General features: G+C 41.8%; 1 protein-coding gene across 1 annotated transcript in view; it reads left to right on the top strand.

The window, feature by feature from the left end:
- LOC146788637 (putative cation-transporting ATPase 13A5) overlaps window positions 1–26,529 on the top strand; it is a 452,938-nt gene that overhangs the window by 341,571 nt on the left and 84,838 nt on the right. The window contains exons 23-24 of the mRNA XM_085635829.1: window positions 21,118–21,227; window positions 26,379–26,475. Coding sequence (XP_085491955.1) covers window positions 21,118–21,227; window positions 26,379–26,475 — 207 coding nt within the window. The remainder of the gene's footprint in view (window positions 1–21,117; window positions 21,228–26,378; window positions 26,476–26,529) is intronic.

Raw genomic sequence — 26,529 nt, forward strand, 5'->3', positions numbered from 1 at the left:
TAACAGAGAAAACCAACTATCGTGCTGCTATTAAACACTATCATAAAATAACTCGGAGAGCAAGGGCTGAGCATGTCGGTAATAAAATCCTAGTTAGTCCTAATCCATCCAAGACAATTTTCTCCCTGCTTAAGAATATGAAGAACGGTGGTGTGTCCGGGATCTCTCCTATTTCATCTAATAGTCAGTGCAATGACCTGGCCAAGTATTTTGTCAACAAGGTTGAGAAGATATATCAAAGCCTCCCCCCTGTGGTAAGATCTGGCAGTAAGATCGGGCCTGACGTCCCGGTCTCCCAAGGAACAAACAGCCTGCTATCGTTTCCTTTGCTATCTCTTATAGATCTTGAGATCCTTTGTAGGAAAATTAAATCAGGTTCGCCAATTGACCCTTTAACACCTAACCTTTTCTGTCAGTTTCTTTCCACGATTGCGCCAGTATGCTTGGAACTGGTCAATCTCTCCCTGTCCTCAGCTATAGTACCAGCATCGTGGAAACATGCGAAAGTCACTTCCCTGCTAAAGAAACCATCTCTGGATCTGGGTGAGCCAGGCAATTATCTCCCTATCTCACAACTTCCTTTTTTGGCAAAGATGGTGGAATTGCATGTGCATACTATTCTCACTGAGTTTACCGAGCAGAATGCAACTCTTGACCCTTCACAGAATGGCTTTAGAGCTCGTCAAGGCACAGAGTCTGCTCTGTTGGCTGTGACGGAGGAAATCCGAGGGATTTTGGATGCAGGTGATTCTGCGGCCTTAGTTCTTTTAGATCTAAGTGCCGCTTTTGACACTGTTTCCCACGAAATTCTGTTGAAACGTTTGCATGACATCGGAGTGAGGAATCGGACCTTGGATTGGTGCCGATCCTTCCAAACGGGAAGATCTTTCCAGATCTGGGTGCCACCATTTCAATCACAGAAGTGTGCTTTACAGCAGGGGGTTCCTCAGGGTTCTATTCTGAGCCCTCTTCTGTTTAACATTTTTATGCAACCTCTCGCACAGGTGGATAGGGGTAGAGGGTTGTCATTGGTGTCATACGCCGATGACACCCAATTGGTGATCGCTTTCTCTAAGAAAAACAATGTCAGCCTAGGAAGGTTTAAGGAGGATCTGGTAGAGGTTGCAGGCTGGAGGGCAACTAATTGCCTGCAGCTGAATGCCAGTAAGTCAGAGGTGCTGTTATTTGGGAAAGACCGAGACTTGTGGTCCGAGCAGTGCTGGCCAGACAGCCTTAAACCGGCCTCCGTGCCTAAAGAGGCAGTCAAGAACCTGGGGGTCTGGGTCGACAGCGGGCTTACGTTTGAAATACAAGCTGAAGCCATGGCTGGAACATGTTTTGGCCTACTGCGTGGCTTGAAGCCTTTACTCGTTTTTTTCCCCCCAGGGTACGTCAGACCATTATCCAAGCGACAATTCTGTCTAGGCTGGATTATGGTAACTCATTGTATCTTGGGGCCAACAAGTCTTGTGTTAAGCGCTTGCAGAGGATCCAGAATGCTGCGGCATGCGTTCTGGTGGCACTGCCAAGATCTGTTTCTGTTTCCCATGTCCTGCCCAAGTTACTTTGGCTGCCTGTTGAGAAACAAATCCAGTTTAAAACTCTTTGCGTTTCGCATAAGATTCTTACTCAAGGCTCCCTTGGGTCTGTCTAATATGCTTCAGTTCTATGTGCTGCGGCGATCTCTTAGATCGGCCGACCAGGCGTTAGCAAGTGTCCCCCGTGTTGTGGGAACAAGAGCTGGGGGCCACTCGTTCCGTTGTCCTGCGGCGCAACTCTGGAATCGGCTTCCTGTTTCGATCAGAGAGTCATTTGGTTTTCCGAAAAGCTATCAAGACATGGCTTTTCCCGACTCACGTATAACTCACGTATAACTGCTTTCCCACCAGCCACCCTCACTGTCTTTGGTCGCGCTGGGACGCCATACAAATCCGACAAATAAATAAATAAATAAATATGTACTGCTAACATTTTGAAATGATGAAAAACACTTTGACACACTTTTCTAGAAAGACAAGCCAGAGAATGACCTTGTAAACCAGTATTTTTTCTCACTTTGCAAGGATCTAGTCCGTCCAGCATCTTAATCTTTTGTTTAACACTTTTTTTACTATATGTTCGTAAGAAATTTCATAAAATATCAATAGATTCCTCTCGTATACTACAAATACTACTACAATCCCAAGTATACACTGGGGTTTTACTACGTCTCTCTAGAACATAATCATCAGCCAACATTTCTTCTACATTTCTAGGTATCACCTTTTCTTTTTCAATTCACTTCATAAGCATGACCACTGGTATCAACTGCGTGCAATAATGTATTGGTTTGAAATTTGCTCTCTTCAATTAAAAAAGGTTCTGAACTTGAACCTGTGCTTCCATTCATCCAAAATAAGTCACAAAAGTTAGTTCTGTTAATTAGTCCCTTCTTTTTCCTTTTGGTCTTCATAAAATGTATTGGCTTATCTAAGGATCGAATTCTGTTTAAAACTAAAATGAATAATTTCCTTTTTAATTCAAAAGCCTTCTCAACAATAGTTTTAATCTGTTTCTTCTTTTTATAAAATGCTGATTTTTTTTATATCTCTTGACATCTTTTAATAAATTAGGGACTACTCTATTGTGAAACATTCTTTTCCTTATTTCATCAAATTGATTCTTTCTCCTTTTACCATAGATTGTTTTTTGAAAACGTGACTTCCCATTAATTTCTCCTTTTCTCTTTTCATTCTTTTTTGTTGTTGATGTATTCTTTCTACTTTCTACATTGTGTAAACTGTTTCTAGTCTTTGAAAGTCTTTTAAAAAATTCTTTTGTTCTCTTACCGCAAGACTTTTTCGTTTTCCCTACATGTTATAATTCATCTAATTCTTGCTGTTGTCTTTTCTTTAAATAATACTCTTTCTTCTGTTGTTTCCTCTTTACTGTTTTTTAGTCATGGTAAATCTTTTTTAATGATGATTAAGAAAATCTGGAAAAAGTAAAATGATTAACATAAATTTATAAAAATTACCATTCTATTATTTCTAAACAAACATGTTCTACATAAAAACCATTTGAATGAGTAGTGTTTAGCTGTTTAGAGGACTGCATGGGCAGTGGATAGAGCATTTTAATAGTACATGTATTAGAACCTGGGTCATTGCATAAGTACATGGGTAGTCACTGGATTATTAGAGCACTGCAAGGAGGGTGCATGGTGAATTTATAAGTGCGTTGGTTTTGGCAAACTGATTAGATAATGACATGGGACTGGCTGGGTGATTGGAGGAATACATACGTAGTAACAAGGAGCTTAGTGAACTGTAGAGATAGTGCTCAAGGGATTGTAGAAGTACATGAGATAGTGCCTGGGTCATTGCATGGGTGATTTGAGTGCATCAATGAGAGTGCATGGTGAATTTGTAAGTGCTTGGGTTTTGCCACAGTGAATAGATTAGGGGTAGGCTGAATTTGCGCAGATGCACTACGCAAAGCTCTGCAAAACGGAAAAAAATATCCGCGAGCACACAAAAATTCCGAGAACACGCGGAGCTGATTGTTTGCGATGCTTTTTTCCTGTTCGCAAATGCTGTTTGAGTGCTTGAGGGGAAATATCTCACGAACATGCATTTTGAGAATGGGAACAAGGAAAAAATTCTGCGAAGATGTGGAACGCTGAACTTTGGCAAATTCTGCGTTCTCTGCGGAACACAAAATTACCCAAATTCTGCAAATTCCGTGAGCGGAATGGAAATTACTGCCCAGGCCTAGGATTAGATAAGGACATGAGACTGGCTGGGTGATTGGAGGAGTGTATAGGTAGTAACAAGGAAATTACTAAACTGTATAGGAAGCACACAAAGGATTGTAGAAGTGCATGAGTTAGTGCCTTGGTAATTGCATGAGTACATGGGTACTGACTGGATGATTAGAGTACTGCAAGGTGAGTGCATGGTGAATTTATTAGTGCTTTGGTTTTGGCGGACTGATTGGATAAGTACATGGTGCTGGATGGGTGATTAGAGGAGTGCACGGAGAGTGACAGTGTGTTAGCTGGACTGCATGGGTACTACCTGGGTAATTGGAGGAGTGAATCAGTACTGTGTAGGTGGTTAGAGGACTGCATGGATAGTGCATATGTGATTGTAGCACTGCATGTGTTAGTGCCTGGGTCGTTGCATGAGTACATAGATAGTGACTGGATATATTTAGAGTGAACTGCATGGGAAGTGCACAGGTGATTGTAGCAGTGCATGAGTTACTACCTGGGTTATTGCATGAGTACATGGATAATTACTGGATGATTAGAGTACTGCAAGGAGTGTGTATCGTGAATTTATAAGTGGTTGAGTATTGGCGGAGTGATTGGATTAGTGCATAGTACTGGCGGGGTGATTAGAGTACTGCAAAGAGAATGTATGGCGATTTTATAACTGCTTGGGTATTGGTGGAGTGATTGGATTAGTACATGGTACTGGCTGGGTGAGTGGAGGAGTGCACGGGGAGTGACAGTGTGATTGCTGGAGTGCATGGTTAGTACCTGGTTAATTGGAAGAGTGAATGAGCAGTGTGTAGGTGGCTTTAGGCCTGCATTGATAGTGCACAGGTGTTTGTAGAAGTGCACTTGTTAGTGCCTGGGTCACTGCATGAGTACATGGGTAGTGACTGGATGATTAGAGTACTGTAAGGCAAGTGCATGTGTATTTATAAGTGCGTGGGTTTCGGCAAAGTGATTGGATAAGTACATGGTGCAAGCTGGGTGATTGGAGGGTTGCATGGGAGGTGACGGGGTTTGCTGGAGTGCATGGGTACTACCTGGGTAATTGGAGGAGTGAGTCAGTAGTGTGTAGGTGGTTAGAGGACTGCATGGATGTTGCACATGTGATTATAGCACTGCATGTGTTATTGCCTGGGTCATTGCATGAGTACATGGATAGTAACTGGATACTTAGAGTGCTGCAAGGAGAGTGCATGGTGAATTTATAAATGCTTGGGTAGTGGTGGAGTGATTGGATTTGTACATGGTACTGGCTGGGTGATTGGATGAGTGCACAGGGAGTGACAGTGTGATTGCTGGACTGCATGAGTACTACCTGTTTAATTGGAGAAGTGAATCAGTAATGTGTAGGTGGTTAGAAGATTGCCTGGATAGTGCACATGTGATTGTAGCACTGTATGTATTTTTGGCGGAGTAATTGGATAAGGATATGGGACTGGCTGGATAATTGGAGGAGTGCATAGGTAGTAACAGGGAGATTACTAAACTGTATAGGTAGCACTCAAAGGATTGTAGAAGTGCATGAGTTAGTGCCTGGGTAATTGCATGAGTACATGGGTTATGACTGGATGATTAGAGTACTGCAAGGTGAGTGCATGGTGAATGCATAAGTGCTTGGGTATTGGCGGACTGATTGGATTAGTACATGGTATCGGCTGGGTGATTGGAGAAGTGCACGGTGAGTGATAATATGATTGCTGGACTGCATGGGTACTACCTGGGTACTTGGGGGAGTGAATCAGTATTGTGTAGGTGGTTAGAGGACTGCATGGATAGTGCACATGTGATTGAAGCACTGCATGTGTTAGTGCCTGTGTCATTGCATGAGTACATGGATACTTAGAGTGCTGCAAGGATATTGCATGGTGAATTTATAAGTGCTTGGGTTTTGGCAGAGTGATTGGATAAGGACATTGAACAGACTTAAAAATATACATATTACTGTACAGACTGTTTTTTAAAAAAACTTCAAGTACAATGAAACTAATTCCAATATACATCTCTACATTTAATAATATATTTCAAACAACACAGTTTTAGAATAATGTCAAATCTTTTTTAAATAAACCTCAAAAATATATAACTCACCTTGCAAATAAATCTGTTGATTGTAAACTCACACACTCAGACAGGATTTTCTTTTACACACAATCAATATAAATCACCAGACTCTGCAAGGTGAAACCAGTAATGGTAAAGTGTCCCTCTCTTTTTCCATAAAAATACACATAAGTAACAAATGACATTGCTTCCCAGAGATTTTCAAATTGTAAAACACATTTCCATTGGTCACAGACATTAACCCTTTTCAACTGACTTCTTTACCCCTTCTGCTTAATTCCAGTTTCCATAGCAACAGCTCATGCAACATTCGACTTAACTGACAGGTCACAAGTTCACCATATTTTCAAGTTCACCACACAATGTTGCAAAAGCAAACAGCAGGTGCGGTTGGCTTTGCAAAACATGACCTTATCCTTTCTGCTTTACCTTTCAAACATTTTTTACTAGCCAATGAGAAGCTTGCTTTTTAAACAAAGTAAAATGCACCCTATTTTTGAATGTACAATGCTCTTAAACAGCCAATCAAATCTCTACTTTCTTAAAAACACCATCTTGTCCGCCATTTTAGATATCTCTCATTCTACCAACTGACTACCTCAGCTACAGACATCTTTTCATTACCTACAGTCATCACTTCAAGATGCTTTCAGTGTGGACTTTTGGGCACAGCTATGTTTTCTGGTGCAAAAGGTATGCTGAAGGCAGAGGTATTGACAAAGACCTAGCTTTGCAAAATGTAGACATTAAATGGATTGGACAAAGAGGATTAAAGTGGCACCAATTGATGCCTGTGGTTAAAACCTTTTTGCATCTCCAACCCCCTGACCTCATGATTGTGCACTGTGGTGGCAATGACCTAGACACATTGACTGGGGGAAGGTCTGGAAATGCTAATGAAGAACACCTTTGCAGAATTGATGTTGCTTTTCCCCCAAACTGCTTTTGTATACTCTAACGTATGCCAAAGACAAAAATGGAAGTGGTCCAATCAATGTTGTCCTCAAATTGAGAAAGCTAGAAAAAATGTCAATAAAACAGTTTCTGCTTACCTCATAGACCATAGAATGGGCTCCATATATAATAACAATCTACGTTTCCATATGGAGGGCATCTACAGGAGTGATGGAGTACACTTCACTGATGAAGGGAACAGAGTGTTTCTCAACAACCTAAAGCTCTGCATCTGCACTTACATGTAGCTGCATTAAATCATAATAAACACAAGGGCACTTTTTAGAACCACCCAATAACCCAAAATATAACCTATGTTTATATAAAAAAATCGTAATAATTTTTGCTAGGAGTCGCGCACCCAGGGCGACTTAGAGCCAAGCACCCACCACGTTCAAAATAGGGGGTAACGCAGAGCGCCACGCACCCATCGCCTTCACACTAGGCGGCCACGCTGAGCGCCGGATACTCATCGCGTTCACACATTAGGCCGCGTTGAATGCCGCTCACCCATAGCATTCACACTAGGGGGCCACTTGAGTGCCACTCTCCCATCGTGTTCACACTAGGGGCCCACACTGAGCGCCACGCACCCATCGTGTTCACACTAGGGGCCCGTGCTGAGCATGGCACACCCATTGCGTTCACACTAGGGGGCTGCGCTGGGAGCCGCACACCCCCCGTATTCAAACCTGGGGGCTGCGCTGAGCACCACACTAGGGTCGTGACTCCAATTTTTTTTAAAAACATCCACTACCATTAATTTACATTCACCCCGAGGACTCCATACTCCGGGGCATGCCCAAATATAAGGTATTTTTTTACACAGAGGAGGGGGGACTGCCACCCCCCTCCCGGGCCAATTTGGGCCCCGGGGACCCCATCCCCTGGGACCTGGCCTCATGGTTAGGGACCGTGGGGGGAGCCCCAATGCCCCCATGGTCCTGCCTTCTCCCCGCTTACTTGCGGGAGCTGGCATTGCTTTTCCACAAGGGGAGCTGCTGACATGGAGCTCCCCTTGTGGAAAAGCAATCTGCTTTGGATTTTGGAAGCGAGAGCAGGAAACCTGCTCTTGCTTCCAAAATCCAAAGCAGTGTTTGCTATGACAGCAGTGTTCTGGGGGTGGGCACCCTGGGACACTGCAGGAGCCGGCCCTGGGGGGTGGCGGTCCCCAGGGCTATCAAAGGGTCCAGGATGGGGGCCACGCGGCCCCCCTCCCAATTATTGCAAAGCCCCGGGGAGGTGGTTGTCCCTGGGGCTCGGGTGTTCACAACGGACCCCGGTATTTAAATATTAACTGCCCCGGGGAAGTGGTGGTTCCCGGGGCTGTGGGGGCGTGGCCCCGGGACCTGGCCCATCCGGGGGCTTTTTGAAAACGACAGTCCACGCTTTTTAAAATATTTTTCTCGGCAGGGGTCACGACCCCAATGCGATTTTTGATGTTTTTTAAATTATAAAAATACATATTTTACTCCCTGGGGGTGCTTGTGGGACCCCCTGAGCAGCCCTAGGGGGCCAGGGCATTTCTACCCAGCCCCCTTTTCTTCATTTTAAACTTTGTTTTACTGTTTTCTTGTTGCTCGATTCTACGGAGTCACCAGATGACTGCCAACAGTTCCTGGTTTGGAGTATTGGTAATCAATTAGAATGAAGCTCGTGGTCTGGAGGGTTTGCGAACCCACCGCTGCCCTAAATATCAGTATTTATTCTTTTTTTAATTTCTCAGGAACTACTGAATGGATTTACACCATTGAACAAAAAGGACTCTTTCTGAACCAAGGGCTACCTTTTTGCCAAATTTGGTGTGATTCCGTTCAGCATTTCAGACTGTAGCTTTGTCTAAAGTTTCCTATGGAAATTACATGGGGAAAACACTTTTTTCTCAGCACTCGCTTGAGGAATCATCAACTGACGCCAAAGATATTGGCAAAAGAAAAAACACTTTTTTAATAGAAACGAGGTCCTAACCATAACTACCTGCTGGTGACCGCCAGTATGTAATATATATATATATCTATACTCACTGAAAAAAACATAAGTTTCAGGCACGTTATAGGTAGAATTGGCATTTAAAAAACCTTAGAAATTCACTGAAAAAACCATAGGTTTCAGGGGCGTTATAGCTAGCTGGACATTTCACTCGTACAAAACCACTGAAATGTCCCCGTTATAGTTAGTTCAGCTAACTATAACTCGCGCGCCTGCAATGCACTGCTGATGACGTCACATATTACATCACTCAATACATGGTCAGATACATCTCAAATGACATTACTGATGACATCACTGATGACATCATCCAGTGAATGTGTGTTTGTCTGAAAATTAAATATGTTTTATATATGTATATTTCAAGGTTGATGGAAGAATAAATGGGTATATAAGTGTCTAAATGGATGATTTTTTAATGAAAAATTGATTGTATAACTGACTGATTAAGTGTAACTTAGTGAATACATAGGTTAGTGAGTAATGTTTAAATATGTATCAGTCTCTCACTTTGTGTATAAGTGGCTGCATGGGTTGGTGAGTAGCTACATGAGTGTCTATATAGGTTATTAGTTGGTTTTTTGAGTATCAGTATGAGTGTCTGAGTGTCTGTATGGTTCGGTGGGGTGTATTACGTAGTGCATAGATGCATGAATGAGTGACTCACTGTTTGTATGTGTTGAAGACAGCATGTGTGCAGGACTGCATGGGTGGATGAGTGTGTGTATGGGTGTGTTAGTGAGTGAATGACTGTCCCAATAGTGTCTTTATGGGTAACTACATATGTTTTAAACTAGTATAAGTGACTATTGGTGTATATAAGTGAGTATATGTGAGAGTGAGAGATTGGAAGAGTTCTTGTATGAATAAGTATGTGTTTCTATAAGTGATTATTTAAAAGACTAAGTATGTGTAAGTTTCTGTAGAAGTAAGTGTGGTGGTGTGTGTATAACTGTGTATGCAATTAAATGGACGTTTGATTCTTTATTAGCATGAGTGACTATGTGTGTGAGTAACTCTATGGATGAGTGGCGTTGTGTAACAGGATGTATAGGTGTATGAGTACATATGATGAGTGAGTACATGTATGAGTGACTGTATAGGACTGTTGGTGAATGAGTGGATGTGTACGTGGATCTTAGAATTACTGAATAGGTTGTTGTAACTGGTATTGGTATGTCCATTGTTTTGAAAATTTTAGTTTCTATTTTTGAATGTGTGTATCAAAGGTTATAATAGGGGGAGAGGAGGTCTGCCACTCTATCACAAGGATGATGTCATCAGTGATGTCATTTGAGATGTCATCAGTGATGTCATGAGTGATGTCACTGACCATGTCATGAGTGATGTAATATGTGACGTCATCAGGAGTGCATTGCGGGCGCGCGAGTTATAGTTAGCTGAACTAACTATAACGGGGGAATTTCAATGGTTTTGTACGAGTGAAATGTCCAGCTAACTATAACGTGCCTGAAACCTATGTTTTTTTCAGTGAATTTCAAAGGTTTTTTAAATGCTAATTTCTATCTATGCCTACAGAGATAGGACATGTGAAGAAAGTAAAAAAAAGCACAGAAAGAAAAAAAAGAAATGCAGAAAAAAGCAACAGAAGTCCTCAAAGACGAAGAAAAGTGCAGAAAGAAGGATAATGTGCAGAAAGAACAAACAGAAGAGCAGAAAGAAGCCTTTTTGCAAAATCATCCTGTACCCTCAACTTTTTCAAACGGATACTGGTGGTAACTGAGTCTGACTAACCAGTCCTAGAGTCGGTGCTATGTTAAAAGACACTCAGAATACAGTGAAAACACCTACATACACTAGGGAACACTATGCGTTGGGGTCCCCCTGTGATTAGCATGACCTCCTCTATAAGCCCCTAGTATATAATAGGGCAGGGGATTAAAACTATCTCTTAAAACGCGCCACAGGGCGTGTTTGCACACGTCACCTCAGGCCCCGTCCCCTCCCTTCCCCACTGTGTAAACACGCCCTGTGGCCATTTTTAGTTGGGAGATTAAGTTCATTTGAATCCTGAGGGTCCCTAGGGTCCAACTAGCCCACTAGGTACCTCCAGTAAGCGCCACAGAGCTGCGTTGCAGAGAGGTGTAAAAAGGGGCGTGGCCTCAGAACACCTGTCTGCAATGCAGCTCCCTGGCGCATACTGGAGATACCTCTTGGGCTAGTTGACCCTCAGGGACCCTCAGTATTGAAGGGGAATTAATTCCCGAACTTACAACCGGCCAGGGGGCGCGTTTGCAGAGTGCTGCAAGGAGGGTGCGTGGCCTCCATCGCGACGCTGGTCTTTTATTTATTTTATTTTTTTAAGAAGGAGGGCTGTATGGCCCCCCTTCTTTTTCTAATTTATTGGCCCTGGGGACCCCATACCCCAGGGCCTGCACCCTATTTTTTTGAAAAAAATTAATTTGGCCCTCCCAAGGCATTAATCGGCCCCGGGGACCTCAACCTCCGGGTCAAGGCCTTTTTAAAAAAAAAATCTTTAGGAGTGGGGCTGTGTTGACCCCCTCCTCACGCCACTTATGGCCCCGGGGACCCCTTCCCCTGGGGACGGCCTTTGTTTTTTATTATTTAAAAAAAATATATATTTATAGAAACACCTAGGACATGCTGGACAAACCGTATGTACCTATCACCATGACGATTTGCATGATATTCATTAAAAGGCGACTATGCATACAATGAATCCACGTGGAATGTATTTACACCGCTAGTGAAGCTCTGACGTGTCTGACTCCCTACCGTGCCTAATCCCGGCGCCCCCGCCGGTGGGTACTCTCCAAATAGACACCCTTGTTGTTTATTTATACAAACATGGGTAGCTATTGACGGGCACATTTAATACACATGCACACCAAGCCATTCAAAGGGGATTTGACAAAAATTCGACCAAACTATGCAAGAAGCCCCCCTCACGGTTAATAAAACACACATCCACCGCCGGATGTGTAATACTTTTTTATTTTACTCTCTGGAAAGGAGACAAACCTCACTTGAGAGTCACTGCATGCTCCTGGCTGAGCCCAATGCTGTGTTACACCCACCAGTGCCCGCCGAGTGCCACACACCTCTGTGTTGTATTCCACCAGCTAGTACATATGCTATGACACTCTCTAGCCCATGTGCACTGTAACACCACCCCGTGAATAGGTCATGCCACACTTGCCTTCGCACGGGTTATATTGCAAAATCTAACGTGCCTTCCTCGATGCCTATGTTATAACGCACAGCGCTATGCCATACATATTACAATCTGGGATCCATATCTTTGTCACAGTGCATATGCAACGTTACACTCCCCAGCACATATTTTATATTACAACTTTAGAGACTAGTTAGGTTACACAACACTGCCCTGTGCATATTACACTCCAAGGCGCATATCGCATAGCACGCGCTAGTGCCTGTGCTATCTCGCGCTCTCCAATGAATCTGTCATTGCGCACAATGTATTGCATATTATATTTCACGCCCCGGTTCATCTTATATCACACTTTTTGGTGCATAGTTTATACCATATACTACATCTAGTTTTCATTTTCAATCGTGCTCTCAGGACTATGTTCTATATAACACTGCGTCCACCTTCCCTTTTCATGGGCATTACATTTTGCGATGTGGGTGGAGGGTCAGGGGGTGTTTCTGCCAAGTGAGCCCGGAGTCACAGTCACAAACGTCCTCTTCTTCCTGAATAAAAGTGAGATTATGCTTCATACTTGTTCATATTTTAAGTACTTCGCACAGACACACATTTTAAAAACAATAAAGTTCCTAATACCCACCTTCTCTGAACAGTTAGCTTGCTGCCCCATCCACATCCTCCCTATCCTCTGTTGTCTGAATCCATGGACTAGCCTCCTCCCTCCTGCCATGCATGGTCTGATGTGCTGCCACTGCCCTCCATTTAGCATGATGTACCAGTCCACTCCTCCTGCCCTCCATTGCCCACTTCTATGGCCCATCATTGACCTCCTGCTTAGCCTCTGTGCTTAGTTTGCTGCCCCTATTCTCCTTCCCCCTGGCCTCCGATGTCTTTGTGCATGCCCCTGCTCCATCCTTTTTGCCCACTATGTTCCATGGACCTGCCACTCCTATCTACTCTGAGTGTTCTGTTGAGCTGGCACTCTCCTCCCACCTGCCTAGCGTTGTCAGGTGACTGTAACCTGTCCCTGCCACCTCCACCCTGCCTGTACACATGCCATGCCCCTATCCCCTTCCTCCTGTCCTCCATGGTCCATTTTACTGCCACACCCTTCTGCCCTCCCTGATCTGTTGTGCTGCAACTGCTCCTCCTGCCTGCCCCACGCGGTCTGTTGTGAGGCCCCTTCCCCTGAACTCTCTTGTCTGTGCCCAGGTCCTGACCCTCCCTTCTATCCTCCATGGTCCTTTGTGCATGCCCCTGCACCCTCCTTCTTGCTCATCATAGCCATTGTGCTGCCACTAACCCTCCCGCTTGCCATGCATGGTCTTCTGTGCTGCCATGGCCCCTCCTACCTTCCCTGTGTGGTCAGCTAGCTGCCCCTGACCCCCTCCCACCTTCCCTCCATGGTCTGTTTGTATGCCACCATAGTCTTATTGTTGCTCTCCATGGTGTGTCTTGTTTCTAGTGCCCATCCTGCCTGACCTCCATGGTCATCTTGCTGCTCCTGCCCTGCCACCTTGCCCCCAGCCCTCTGTTTCCATGTGCAGACCCCCTATTCCCTAACTCCTGGCTTTTCTGTTCCATTGTAATGCCCCTGATCCGTCCCTCCTGCCCTTTATGGTCTGTTATGCTGCAGCTTTCTCTCCTGTCTGTCCATTATGGTCAGCTAGCTACCATTGCCTCTTTCCCATCTGTTCTCTGTTGTCCATGTGCATGGTCCTGTCCCCTCCCTATTGCTTTCTATGGATTGTTGTGCTGCACTCCCGTCCCGCATGCACTGTGTGGTGTATGGTGCTGCTGCAAACCCTGATGCCTGCCCTGTAGGGTCAGTTTGGTGCACCTCTCCATGTCCCTCCTGTCCTCTGTTATCCGAGTCCATGTCCCTACCCCAATTCCTCCTGCCTACCATGATTCAATGTACCATACTTGCGAACATTTTGAACTTGGTAAGAGGGAGATTTTGAAAAAAAACTGGGGTATTGATTTTCCCCTTTGAGTTACATTGAAAAAGAGGAGATTGTAGACAGGAGACAGATCAAATAAAGCCCATTTGAGCTTAAAAACATTGGACGTTTCCTGGCAGAAACGGGTCTGTTGGCATGTATGGTTGTACTACCACTGCCTCTTCCTTCTGCCCACAATGGTCTATTATATTGCCACAGCCTCTCTTGCCAGTCCTGTATTGTTGGTTTGTTGGCCCTGCCCCCCTTTCCACTGCCCTCCATAGTCTGTTGTGCTGCCACTGCCCTTCCTGCCTGCCCAGTGTGGTCAAATTGTTGCCTCTGCACTCTCCTACCTGCCTTCAATTTTCAGAGTCCGTGCCCCTGGCCTCTGCCTCTCAACAGTCTCCCAATGGACAACTAGATTGCTAACATTCTATATTCATTACAAAAGTGTGGAACGCCTGACGTCCTCTTGATGTAATCAAAACTGTAATACCTAGAGTATTTCCTTTAGAAATTACATATATGAGAGGGTCTTATTTGCATCAAAATTATGGTTAGTGCTCTAAAAAACTAAAATGAGGGCATATTTTCTGAGTTTACAAATAGCGACAAAGAACTTTTAAATTATTTGTAATCTTTATGTTTTTTTATCCAGTTGACCACTTGATTAAATGTTGCACCTTGGCGAGAGGATGTGGTGTTACTTCCAGAGCTGCAGACTTTGCAACTGGGGAACCAGGTTGGAGTTTCTGCTTCAGCTCAACATTCTGTGATTGTGGTCAAATCACTTAATCTCCCCATGTCTACAACCAAAATGAATTTGATCTTGTGTGATGTAACCAATGTTCATGTAAAGCATTCCAATACCTGACAAGTCTGCACTATATAAAACTGCAAATACACAAAAAATAAGTGTTTTGCATACTTCTGTCATTGGGCTACATGTGGGCTACATCTGGGTGATATTTGTGCTGCATTTAGGCTCTTTTGTGTCTGGTGGCCATCTTGGGAGATTTATTTGTTATGAAGTTTCCTAATTTCCTCATTTACTGCAGTCTCCTCAGTAGGAAATGCTTTCAGTTTTTTACTTTGATTCCATCAAGAAGGTATTCAGATGTGTCACACATTTGCCATAAATTCTGAATGTTAGCACTCTAGTTGCTCATTAGATCACTGTAGTAAAGCTACTGCTCACCAGGGAAGTCTGCTGCTGGTATTGAAAGTGCATGTTTCAGTCTGCATGTCAGAATTGTTTAATGAAATAGAAGAGGATTTGAGAAGTCACTCAAAATGTGCCCTAATTTTTCTTTCTGCAGCACTAATCATACTTTCTATGGCAAAATGAACCCCCTCATTTTGTTCCTTTTTAAATTAAATGTTTTAAGAATTACCACTTTATTCCAACCAAGATGGCTTCAGGTGTGCCACACGTTTGTCATAAGTAGGACTGTTAACGCTCTAGTTGTTCTTGAGAACACTCTGGGAAGCTGCAGTAGAACACAAAGGAATCAACTGACAGTCTCTGCCCTTGTTGGATGTACATGTTTTACTGAGAATGTCAGACTTCATTCTCACATGACTGAGAAAGATAATGTGAATTTACAGAAAATATGCTCTCAGTTGGCTTATAGATCACCTTCCAAACCTCTGTGGGAAAAGCATGAGAAAATAGTTTTCTCTCAAACATGATTCATGATATCACAGCAGAAGGCTTTTTCACATGGTAAAATCACCTTAGAACACACCTAAATTCCTAAAATGAGTATGGTACCATCAACAAATGATTTATAATGTAACTAAAGTCTTAAAACCTTCAATTAACTGCAATGCTTTTTAATGAGGTGCTATCATGTATATTGGTCCCAAGATGGCTGCCAACACTTCTTGGATGAAGTGCTGACAACCAATCAGATCTCACGATGAGATGTGTGGTTAGGCTCCGCCCAGATATATATGTGATTTTACTTTTGATTTTCTCAGGAACTACTGAACGGATTTACACCATTTAAGCAAAAGGCACATGCCTGACCTGAGGACTACCTCTTTGCCAAATTTCAAGTAATTCTGTTCAGTCGTTCGGGCTGTACCTTCGACTAAAGGTCCTATGGGAAAATGCATGGGGAAAACGCGTTTTGGGACCCCCCTGTTTTCTCAGCCCCCGCTTGACGAATCACCCCGAGACTTTCAGGGTAGGAGCTGAGCGGAGCGCCCCATTAGGTTTGAAAATTTCACGATGATAAGTCAACCGGCGCCAAAGTTATTCAAAATATAATTTTCAGATTTCCTATGGGAACTCGGTCCTAACTATAACTATCTACTGGCGACCGCCAGTAGATAATATATATATATATATATATATATATATATATATATATATATATATATATATATATATTTTTTTTTATATCTCACATGTATACACTTTTGATGGACTAGCACGTCAGTCCAGAAGGGGAATACTCAGTTGAAAAACGTTTGTATAATCATGATGACATCCCCGGAATGATAATAGAGGTATTGTTACAACTATAGGGACTATTGTTTCTGACGTCTTCTGCAGAGATATATTGGGCTGCTAAAGAATATTCTCACCTCCAATAACTATGTTAGAGTGCAGAGGCCTCCGGGGGAAAAAGGAAGAGAAGACTGCAGATAGCAATGAATCCAATGGTCAATACCTAAACAAGATCATAAAAATGAATTACTATTTCTGTATTACTTAGTGATCATACACACCTAGAATGAAACCCACCTGTTGGTTAACACACTATTTCTTGGCTATCTGCCTCTCTGTAGAGGTTTATATCTAGAAAAAGAAATGCATAAAGATTAATCAACTAAGAATGTGAGAGTGACATTAATATATCATCCAAAGCATGTGCCCAAGAATTCTTAAGTACAGGTCTCTGGTGATTATTCTGAGATATCTATGTTCATGACATTTCTTATGTCTACACTAATAGCAGAACAGTTAAGTCACACTCTGCTATAGGTTTCTTCCTTCAATCAAAATAGCACCAAAGGCTTATTGAATTGATTCCTAGAACAGTTCTGCGTTTGGTCACTAGATGATAATGTTGATCCTTCATTGACACAAAAAGCATCAAAGTGTGTCGAAAAACACTTTCTGAGTTACAGTCTCTTTAAACCATGAAAAATAGACAAAGAAAATTGGCTTCAGCAAGCTGTGTCAATCCTTAAGTAATTATCAACACTTACTGAGTTCCAGTCTCTTTAACTCACACAAGATAAACAGAAAGGATAAGGGTGTGGGTAACTGCAGCAATCCTCAGAAAAGTAGCAGAAGAACAAAACCTGTTTCCTTATAGATGTGCAAGAATCCTTGGAACAGAATAGCAGAGATTATGGCATCCTCCTTCAGCAGTTGAAACAGCAAAAATAGTTGGATCGGAAACTCAGATCTCTGTTCCAACTCTGTTTAACAATGGAACATGTGGGTGCAGACTGAACCATTAGACCGCAGATCCATAGGTACCTACAGCATGTCTGCCACGCATGTATACAAGTTCAATTACACTGAATCCTTTCTTGTTTCCTGAATGTATACAGCAGTAATTAGAGGAACTGAAAGATGAGAAACATATGTTAAGGCAACAACCATCTGTGATTTCAGCCTTTCTTGTCCTGTCTCTGATTGTAAGTAAGAGTGTATTTCAAATATAACCACACATATACTTCTGGGTGCAGGCAGATATATCTGATGAATATATTTGTAACTATACGTAAAGCTACACATAAAATGATGAATGGAAAAAGACAGGCGATAATGCTCATTTTCTAAATATTGTGGCTGGACACACTAAATCCTTCCTCTTCACTTTGGAACCCAAGAGCATCATCATAAGCGTCCCTCAAGGATCATCCCTCAGCCACACCCTGTTCAACACTTACATAATGCCCCCCGGTTGAGATCCTCATACCACATGGCCTCAACATCATATCCTATGCAGATGACACCCAAATCATTCTCACTCTCTCAGTAGACCCCTCCACCACTAGGACAAACTTGGACAGATACCTGGTGGTCCTCCGAACCTAGACCCACAGCAACAGACCATACCCTCAACCTCTGCATCAGCCTAAACAGCACGCTCACCATGAAATGATAGATCAATGCAGTACCCTCTACCTGCTTCCACACCTTCTGAATGCTCCGGAAGATTATTTACAATTAGAAAGGTACAAACTTTCCAGTTGTGATCTTTTTCTTTACGTGATTTCCCAAAAATATGGAACAGTTTCTGGCCCATACAGATGCAATATTGTCAGTTTTACTTTCTTCCAGATCTCAAAGCCGAAAAAACACTCCCAAGGATTGTAGATGTTGCAGTCACAGATGGGACAGGAACCATTGATGGTGATGATGGGGTTGTACTAGTTTGTAGAACAGCACTAGCCAAGTTTGACAGCATTTGTCTTGTTGTTGTCATTGCAACTTGGTATGCACATGTTGAAGTGCAGCATCAATGGAATCCAAGGAGGCAGACAATGTTTGAAGTATGAGTTTTGCCAGAGCAGGTCATGGAGCAGGTGTTGCTGGAGTTGATTATCCATCATATACGTTGAGATTAACAACTCCACTGCAAAGCAGTATGACTGGTGCAACTTATCCATCAAATCACTTTTCTCATATTGAATGATACTATTGTTGGTCATTTCGATGGAATATTAATGCAGATTGTTTTGAAAGAGCTCATGCACCAAAAGGAGGTTCTCATTCGAGGAACTAGACACTTGAGAAATAACAGAGTCCAATGTGCACTAATGACATTTAATAATTCTCCTCAGAAGTAGAATGCCAAATTGTCTCATCATTGATGCTCAGTTAGATAGATGGCATTTCAACTCTCATTGACATTCATGCTGAAGTTATTAGAAGAAAATTAGAATTGCACATAGCACTATCAATAGTGTTGTTGAAAATCCACCAAAGTGATTGAAAAATAGGAAACTAAAGAGTGAAGCAATCAGTCTTAAATAGCTTTAAGACCGGTCAATAAGCAAGATCCAATGTTTTCCAAAACGTTAGTTATACCTGTTGTGTTTGATGAGTGGGGAATGGTGTGTAACTAGTCAGCAAAATGGGTTTGTAATTGCAGCTACAGAAATATTTCAATTTCAGATACAAATCCAAAGGGTTACAAGCTCCATGCAGAGTAATGGAAGTGTGCAGAAGTGAATATCTCAGCAGATTGGTGTTTGCAGATGTGCTTATGAATGTTAACAACATGTCTTTTGTGCAGCCTTGGAATTCAAATAGAATCCTTTATTCATGATAAAGGAAGACAGTGTGTTTTTTTTCATGCCAACCTAAGAACCTGAATCTCTCACAGTCATATATATGAAAGACAGGGATTTGCATGAAGCTTACTCTAAGTAAGAGGTGCATAATATGTGGGTATCCTACCACAGAACATGGTGTGCTTACTATTTCTTCAATACTGAAAAGGGTATATGAAACTTCTCTTTTAGCAATATTCTTTCTGTTGTGGAAAAATATAGGGCTCAAATACTTCGCTCTCATTTATCAGCTGCCATGGCACTTTATTGGCTTTCAAGGTTTGTAATGCTCAATTTTATTGTACGTGGCTTGCATCTGAGGCTGGCCTTGATCAGTAGATTGGGAAATGTTGAAAATGTGATGAAAATTGTGTACACTCATTGTGAGACTAGCAGGAAACCATTATCTATGACTTTAAATGCAATGAGCATTATCTTTCTGTCAGTTTCCCTAATTCTATCACAGCTTCCCTATCTGAACCCTTCATGTTCTTCATGCATACATCAATATCCAGTGGCCATTAGGCAATTCCTTAAGAATCAAATACAGTCAAATTATATATTTCTCGAAGAATCATGCTTGCTCTCAGTAAAGCCTCTATGCTTTTGATCTGCCAAAACATCGTGCCCAGATACCTATTTTCTCATTTATATTTTCTTTCTAACATTTGGAACCTTGTATAGCAAGTGACTCCTTAAACATGTGATTAATGATCAGAATCTTTTATGGTTTTTCTGGTTTTTGAGAATAATAAAAAGAAGAGTGTGACCTGTCATTACTATAATAAAGGAACCTTTTCTGGAAATTTCTAGGACAATTAATGAGTGAGGCCTTGCAATGCTCCCACTTGGTATAATTTATATATTTCCTGGGGGCCATTTGTTCTATGACTGTCATGATGTAAGGATGAAAACAAAACAGCTCTTTATCCTCTTCAGCGCTGCGCAGATTCCCGCGCAGTGCTGAAAGATCTGAGCGCGGGCGGGGCCATGACGGAACGGTTCCATCATAAGCACAGCCCAACCGGCGTGCATGACGGAACCGTTCCGTCATCGGCATCGAAGAGGTTAAGATTGGCAGCATTTACTTAAGGACCCCTCATTATACAGGGTAGCATAGGAAGACAAATCATACATCAACCATTTAACAGCATTTACGTCCCATGAATTTCAAAGGAATCAGTAATTATAATGTCATTAGTGAAACTTTTAAAGCACAAGGAATTTGAATAATTTCTATTGGACCAATAATTTGATATGGAACCTTTTCCCAAACAATACTGTCCAGCAGAGGATACACACTGATGTTCATAACATGATGTACCATAAGCAAAATTATAATCAGAAGTTTATTCCAGATAAAAAGGAAAAATGCTCCAGTGCCAATCCAAATATATTGCCCTGGTGGAATAATGTATCTATTGTGAAATCAACAGCAATCAATGAACTAGATACACCACTGATGAATATGATGATGATTTATAATTTCCTCTCTTTCAAAAATCTGCATCAGAATCATTCTCACACAGTACAATATTTTGTAACGGAATAATTTCAAGTGATGTTGGCTCTCCCGGTGGCTCCTACTAAGTCACAGCAGAAGTTCCAATAGTTGAGATTATTACTCTTTGCAAACAGTCAAATACTCCCAGTCTGTGTGCAAAGTCATGAACTCCTAAAAGAGAAGTTTGATTCCTACATGTCTTATTCTATTACTATAATAAGATATGTGCATATATTCAAAATTAATTCAGTCCCATGCAGGGGGCAGAACTCCAAGTGACGGTTATCTTTTCCAGCACCTTAGTAGGCATTGGGAGGTCCACATTGGCCCAGCAATTTCTTATAACAGTGGGTAGAAAATAGCAGATGATGTATATGTTTTTACAAGTTGTTTTTGTATCTTTTGATAAATTCCTCAAAAGGATGTGTGGTTTTCTTTTCAGGCCTTGAAAATGGCCCACGCTGGAATCTCTCTGTCGGAGCAGGAGGCGTCAGTGGCGTCACCCTTCACGTCCAACACTCCCAACATTCAGTGTGTCCCAAATTTAATCAAGTAAGTTTGTCAATCTGTCATCAGTTAAAGTGTTCTCTCTAATGTGCTTACATTATAAGTGGGATAAAATACGCCTCTGTCATACATTATACTGATATTACAAGTTACTAAGTTTCATGATCTGCATTTAATGTTCAAGTTCTCCACCCAAGGTGAACATACCGGTTATGGCTCTTCCTCCAAACCACAGGAGCAATAATGATTTGCACGCAAACGATAACAGGGTGGCTCACACCTATTGCAGTCAGGATACTAGCATAACCCTAGAACTCGTGCATTCTGTTGTTTAAAATCTGACATATACACCTCAAAGCTGCCTCATAACCTAAATTGAAGGAACCTTCAAAAATGTTGGGGGTGGGCACATTATTTTCCTGCATAAATTTAAGTGTCATCAAGTTCAGCAGCAAAGCACCCATCCAGGTATTGGGCCCAGTGTCATCTTACCAGCAGGTGTAATCCACATCCCAAAGTAAAGGTAGAAAGTCCTGCATACTTTGTAGGCCTGGATTGACAGTGCAGCTGTCTGAGACCTAATTGTACCAATTCTTTATAATATATACAGAATGGCCTTTGGCTCCCCCCTAAGGAGTATTTCCCACTCACTACATGCGATTAGCTGTTAGGTGTATGATTCTATTTTATAGGAATTGCTTCCATTGTAAAGCGTCAGGGACTGTTTTACAGTCACTCATCACACTGTTCAACACTTTCAATTCGTTATCTTCCATATTCTTTCTATACTGAAAGCAATCCTGTTTTTATTACTTAACCAAGATCTGTTCCATGGATTTAATATTACAACCCTGAATAAATGAGACAGCTATGCATTGCCAAAATATCATATTTTAGTGGTGCCTACCCAATCAACGACTACCAAGTTCTTCACAGTATAATTTTAATTGGAAGGCCAGCATAACTGAACATATATCCCACCTATCACCGTGAATTGTTAATATCAGACACATCATTGAAGACTGAACTCTGCGATATCCATTGATGAACTGACAGACCCCAGCTAGGCATGGAATGAGTTGAGCTAGCCCTCATTTGCCGATTCTGATCCTCTTTTCACCATCATTTTAAGCCATGTAAGGACTAACATCCCTGCTGTCACCTTTTTAAATGTCAATGGAGCCCGATTCAATCAGATAGAATGCAGATCCAGAGTTGACTAAGATTGAGCTCAATCGAAAGACTTTCCTAAGCAGGAGATTGTCTGATGAGTCCATTTGATGAAAGAACAAACTTGAACCAGGCCTGTCAAAGAATTCCAAGAACTTTGATACCTTCTTCCACCATTTGAACCCCAGTGAGTGGAAGATTGAAATGTACATTCCCCCATCGCCATTCAATGCTACAATTTCCAACATACACAAAAGCAGTGAGCAATATTACAAAACTAGAGGGTCTGAATTAACCAAACTTCTGGTAAACTACTGCAGAAGCCAAAGCACAACAAAATAAATAAACATCAACTTTACAGATATTATGACAAGACCCCAATTCCATTTAGCCACCCACAAGCTGGGATAGGCAACAGATTCAGCAGGCAGACGACATCTTTCAACTTGGCCATTGAACCTTCTTAGAAAACACCTATCCAGCCTTCTCCAAATCCCCTCAAAATGATAAAGGTTTGTAGTAATCTGGCCCACGCTGGTTGGTATGATTCAAGATGATTTATTCAAGTTAGTTACAGGATCAGTAGTAAAGTAATCTTCAGCAGAATTCAGATAAAATTCAGGTATAATTCAGCCCCACCAGGAGCAGCCAGCAAGGCGCTCAGTCCAGCTCCAACTGAGGGTTTCATAGATGAACATTCCACATGACATCATCTCCACAGTGTTCCACTGGTGGAGCAGTGAATGGCAAGAACAACACTATACCAAGATACTACAAGGTTAATGATCATTAAGCAACTAAACAACTCTTGAAGAGCGTAGTCAGCAAGGAAAGGTGTGATACACTGTGGTAAGGCGAGAAACCGATGGAGGATAGTATATAATATTGATTAATGCCCTGAATCCCATCAGTTATCATGACTAGATTTTCTAAGGACTTGAATTGTCTTTGATTAATGTAAGTCATCAAGGCAACACGAGTCCTTACCTGTGATTTACTGAGCCATGGAAAGCCCCTCTGCGTGGCTCTGTGTGGTTTAGTAAATACAAACTAATGTAAGGCAGTGCATAGTGGTGCCTTGCATTTCGTTGCATTGGGAAGGCATGTCATGTGTGGAGCATGAGTGTTTCCATGCAACAACCCATGGATTCTGGTGCATACAAAGACTTGTAAACCTATAATGTCTCAAACTGCTATGACACCCCAGTAAGGCATAAGCAGGAGAAATATCTTTATTTCTCCACAGTATTTCCTTTTTTCAATTTGTGCACAGGGAAAGAGGTCAATGTCTCCAAGGAATTTTTTGTCCAGGAAGGATTCCCTTCCTGCACAAAAATAATCCTTCCTGTAATGCAGGCATCCACTGCACTAGGGAGCAAGGATGCATACACTGGTGCTAGGCAGCACACAGTGTGCCAGGGCTAGGAGACAGCAGGAATGTGCCATATGTTTGTAAATATGGTGCATTTTTCTGTCTTCCTTTCAAGCAACGCAGTGCAGCACCTTGCCTTGCTGTATTGTGTTGTGTGAAATGTAAGTAGATATGACGTGATCACATCATGGCTCAAGGTTAGTCATATGCAGGACAGAGAACATAATTTCTTTATCACTATGGGTTCCTATACATTGCTTTCTGCATCAGTGTAGGAGCCAGGAGATAATACAACTGTCTATGTGTAGGGTCATTGTGCAACTATAGAAATGTGTTTACAAATGCTCTTAAATGATGAGGTGAGAAAACCCAGGGTGTACCTCCAATATGCAGGCCCAGGAAAGATTTACAATACCTGAGGCAGCCACGGCCCATCCAGGTAAGAGCGGTGGGGCTATGTGGCCGTGTTAGGGGTATTTCGACGGACGATGACGAGGGAAAATTAATTAAATATTTAATTTTTCCTTGTTATCCTCCGTTGAAATACCCCCCAACCCCCCCACGGGCCCACCGCTCTTACCTGCACGGGCTGTGGCTGGCCTAAGCGTAATGATTATAAGAATGTTTGGAGAGCCCTAAGGATCTATCTGTTCTATATTGTTTATAGATCTAGAAAAGATTGTTAGAAATTAGGTACTACTCTCCTTGACTCTCCTTGTGTGGCTTGGGAGGAAAGCTGTTGTCGAAATAAATATTTCTACTCTGGTGCTATTTCACTTCCAGAAGTTGGCAATCAACATGCAGAAGGTACATATTCTAAGAATCCAACATTCATCTGGAATATGAAAAGCCCAGAATAGCTAAGAGGTTGTTGATACTGTTCAAGTTAAAGTTATTCCTTCACTTTTATCAGTCCAGGGTTCATGAAACTGACAGACTCCAATATATCCAGTTTAAACAATGGGTAACGAATGATGGTTTGGACCCCTACACAACTTCAAATGCTTCTCCAGAACTGTAGAAAATGATTTAAGAGGAGGCACTCAATGAATGACTGTCCATTAAAACACAAATGTGTTTAGTGACAGTTTACAATTTAAATATATCTTTAGCAACTTCAGTTTTTATCACTATCAATCATTCAGGAGAGGAACTTCATACTACAAAAAGAGTCCAAAAATCAAAGGGATCCACCGTAATTCCTCAATTCTTTTAAGACTTCCCTATTAGACGTCCAAAATCTTCAAAAAAAGGGGAAATGCCAATGCGTTTCGCCCTTTACATGGACTTCATCAGGGCTTATTGATTCTCAATTGTAAGAGAGCAAGCCCAGATTTTCTATCATCTGTTTCCCATCATTGATTCAGAAAGGAGGAGGATTTTGTTTTACTTTCATGGATAATCAGTGCTAGAATGGTATTCAATTATAGATGACCAGCTTCTGTTCACGTATAAACACAGGTGTGTCCCATCAAACATGAGCAATGTAATTTCCTGTCACATGTAACCAGAATTAGGTATTATCAAAAAGTTCGACCACATGCTCCTTTTAACCAGCAATACCACAGTTCCTCCTCCAATAAAAAGTCCTTAAATACTATAAAACAGGAAGTGACTGTCTCATTTCCTTTCAATACAAAACTTGTAGGACTAAAATGCTATACCATGTGGCAAAGCCTGCACCCACAAAATTGAGCTTCTCAAAACTTCACCTTAGTTGGAGGTATCACTTACTCTTGAGGAACAGTTGGAAAAGGACATAAAGAAATTCACAAATGCAGATTTATGAGCAAGATGTGCACCAGAATCCATGTTTCAGCAATGTCTGTACATGATGGAGAAGACTAGTTGAGGACCATATAAGGTGGTTCTACTGGCTGACTAGGCTGGTGATGTATTGAACATAATGACTGTTGGATGTGATGTGGATTAAAGAAGTCAACGTTTCATATATTGTGAAATAAATTAACATTTCGAATATTTGGGAGATGACTGGATTATTAAAAGGTTGCAGATTTTCCCAAACATAAATGATCCGTATTATATTGTACAGGTGGACTGAGGATTCCACAAATACCCAGTAAAATTAGCAAATAGAGTATTATGTTAATCGCTTTTAATTCATATACAATTAGTCATAGTGGCCTGTTGGGACACAGATAAAATCTCCACATTTATCATTTAGCTAAGAGTCTAGAATCAGCTGCCCATGGAACAAGTTACTCAGTTAAGAATCACTTTCACAAACATTCATGCCGTATGATCTCTATTTTAAGGTAAATGCGGAAAGGGAACAGGTCCCCCTTTACAGAGCACAAGGGCAGAGGCAGCAGGCTGATGCATCCATCAGGATCATCACCCTTGCAATTCTTCTCACATTGATTTGATTGGCCTCTGTGAGATGATCTAGAATAAGTACTAGTAAATGAGTATTGAAGTGCTTTAGACCAAACCACTGTGCTTGGATAAGGGGGATTGTGCTGGACGTGGGCAGTGTTTATGCAGATGGGGGCATACATGTATATGTTATTTAAAGCTCCATTGATGATTTTTTCTAATGTAATTGTCCTTGGTGAAAACCAATGCAACATTTTAAATATACTTATTAGTAAGTGCTAGGAGAGTTTTACACCTTCTTTGTTTTTCACTTAAAGGGAAGGACGTTGCGCTCTTGTTTCTTCCTTTTGTGTCTTCAAATACATCGTCTCTACCGGCCTGATTTCCGTCAACTGTGTCCTTCTGCTTTACTGGGTAAGGACAAAAATATTACTAATCCTGAGCTCAACCTATTAATCAGTGCAAAAA

The sequence above is a fragment of the Triturus cristatus genome, chromosome 11 (genome assembly GCF_964204655.1).
Source record: "Triturus cristatus chromosome 11, aTriCri1.1, whole genome shotgun sequence".
NCBI classification, from domain to species: Eukaryota; Metazoa; Chordata; class Amphibia; order Caudata; family Salamandridae; genus Triturus; species Triturus cristatus.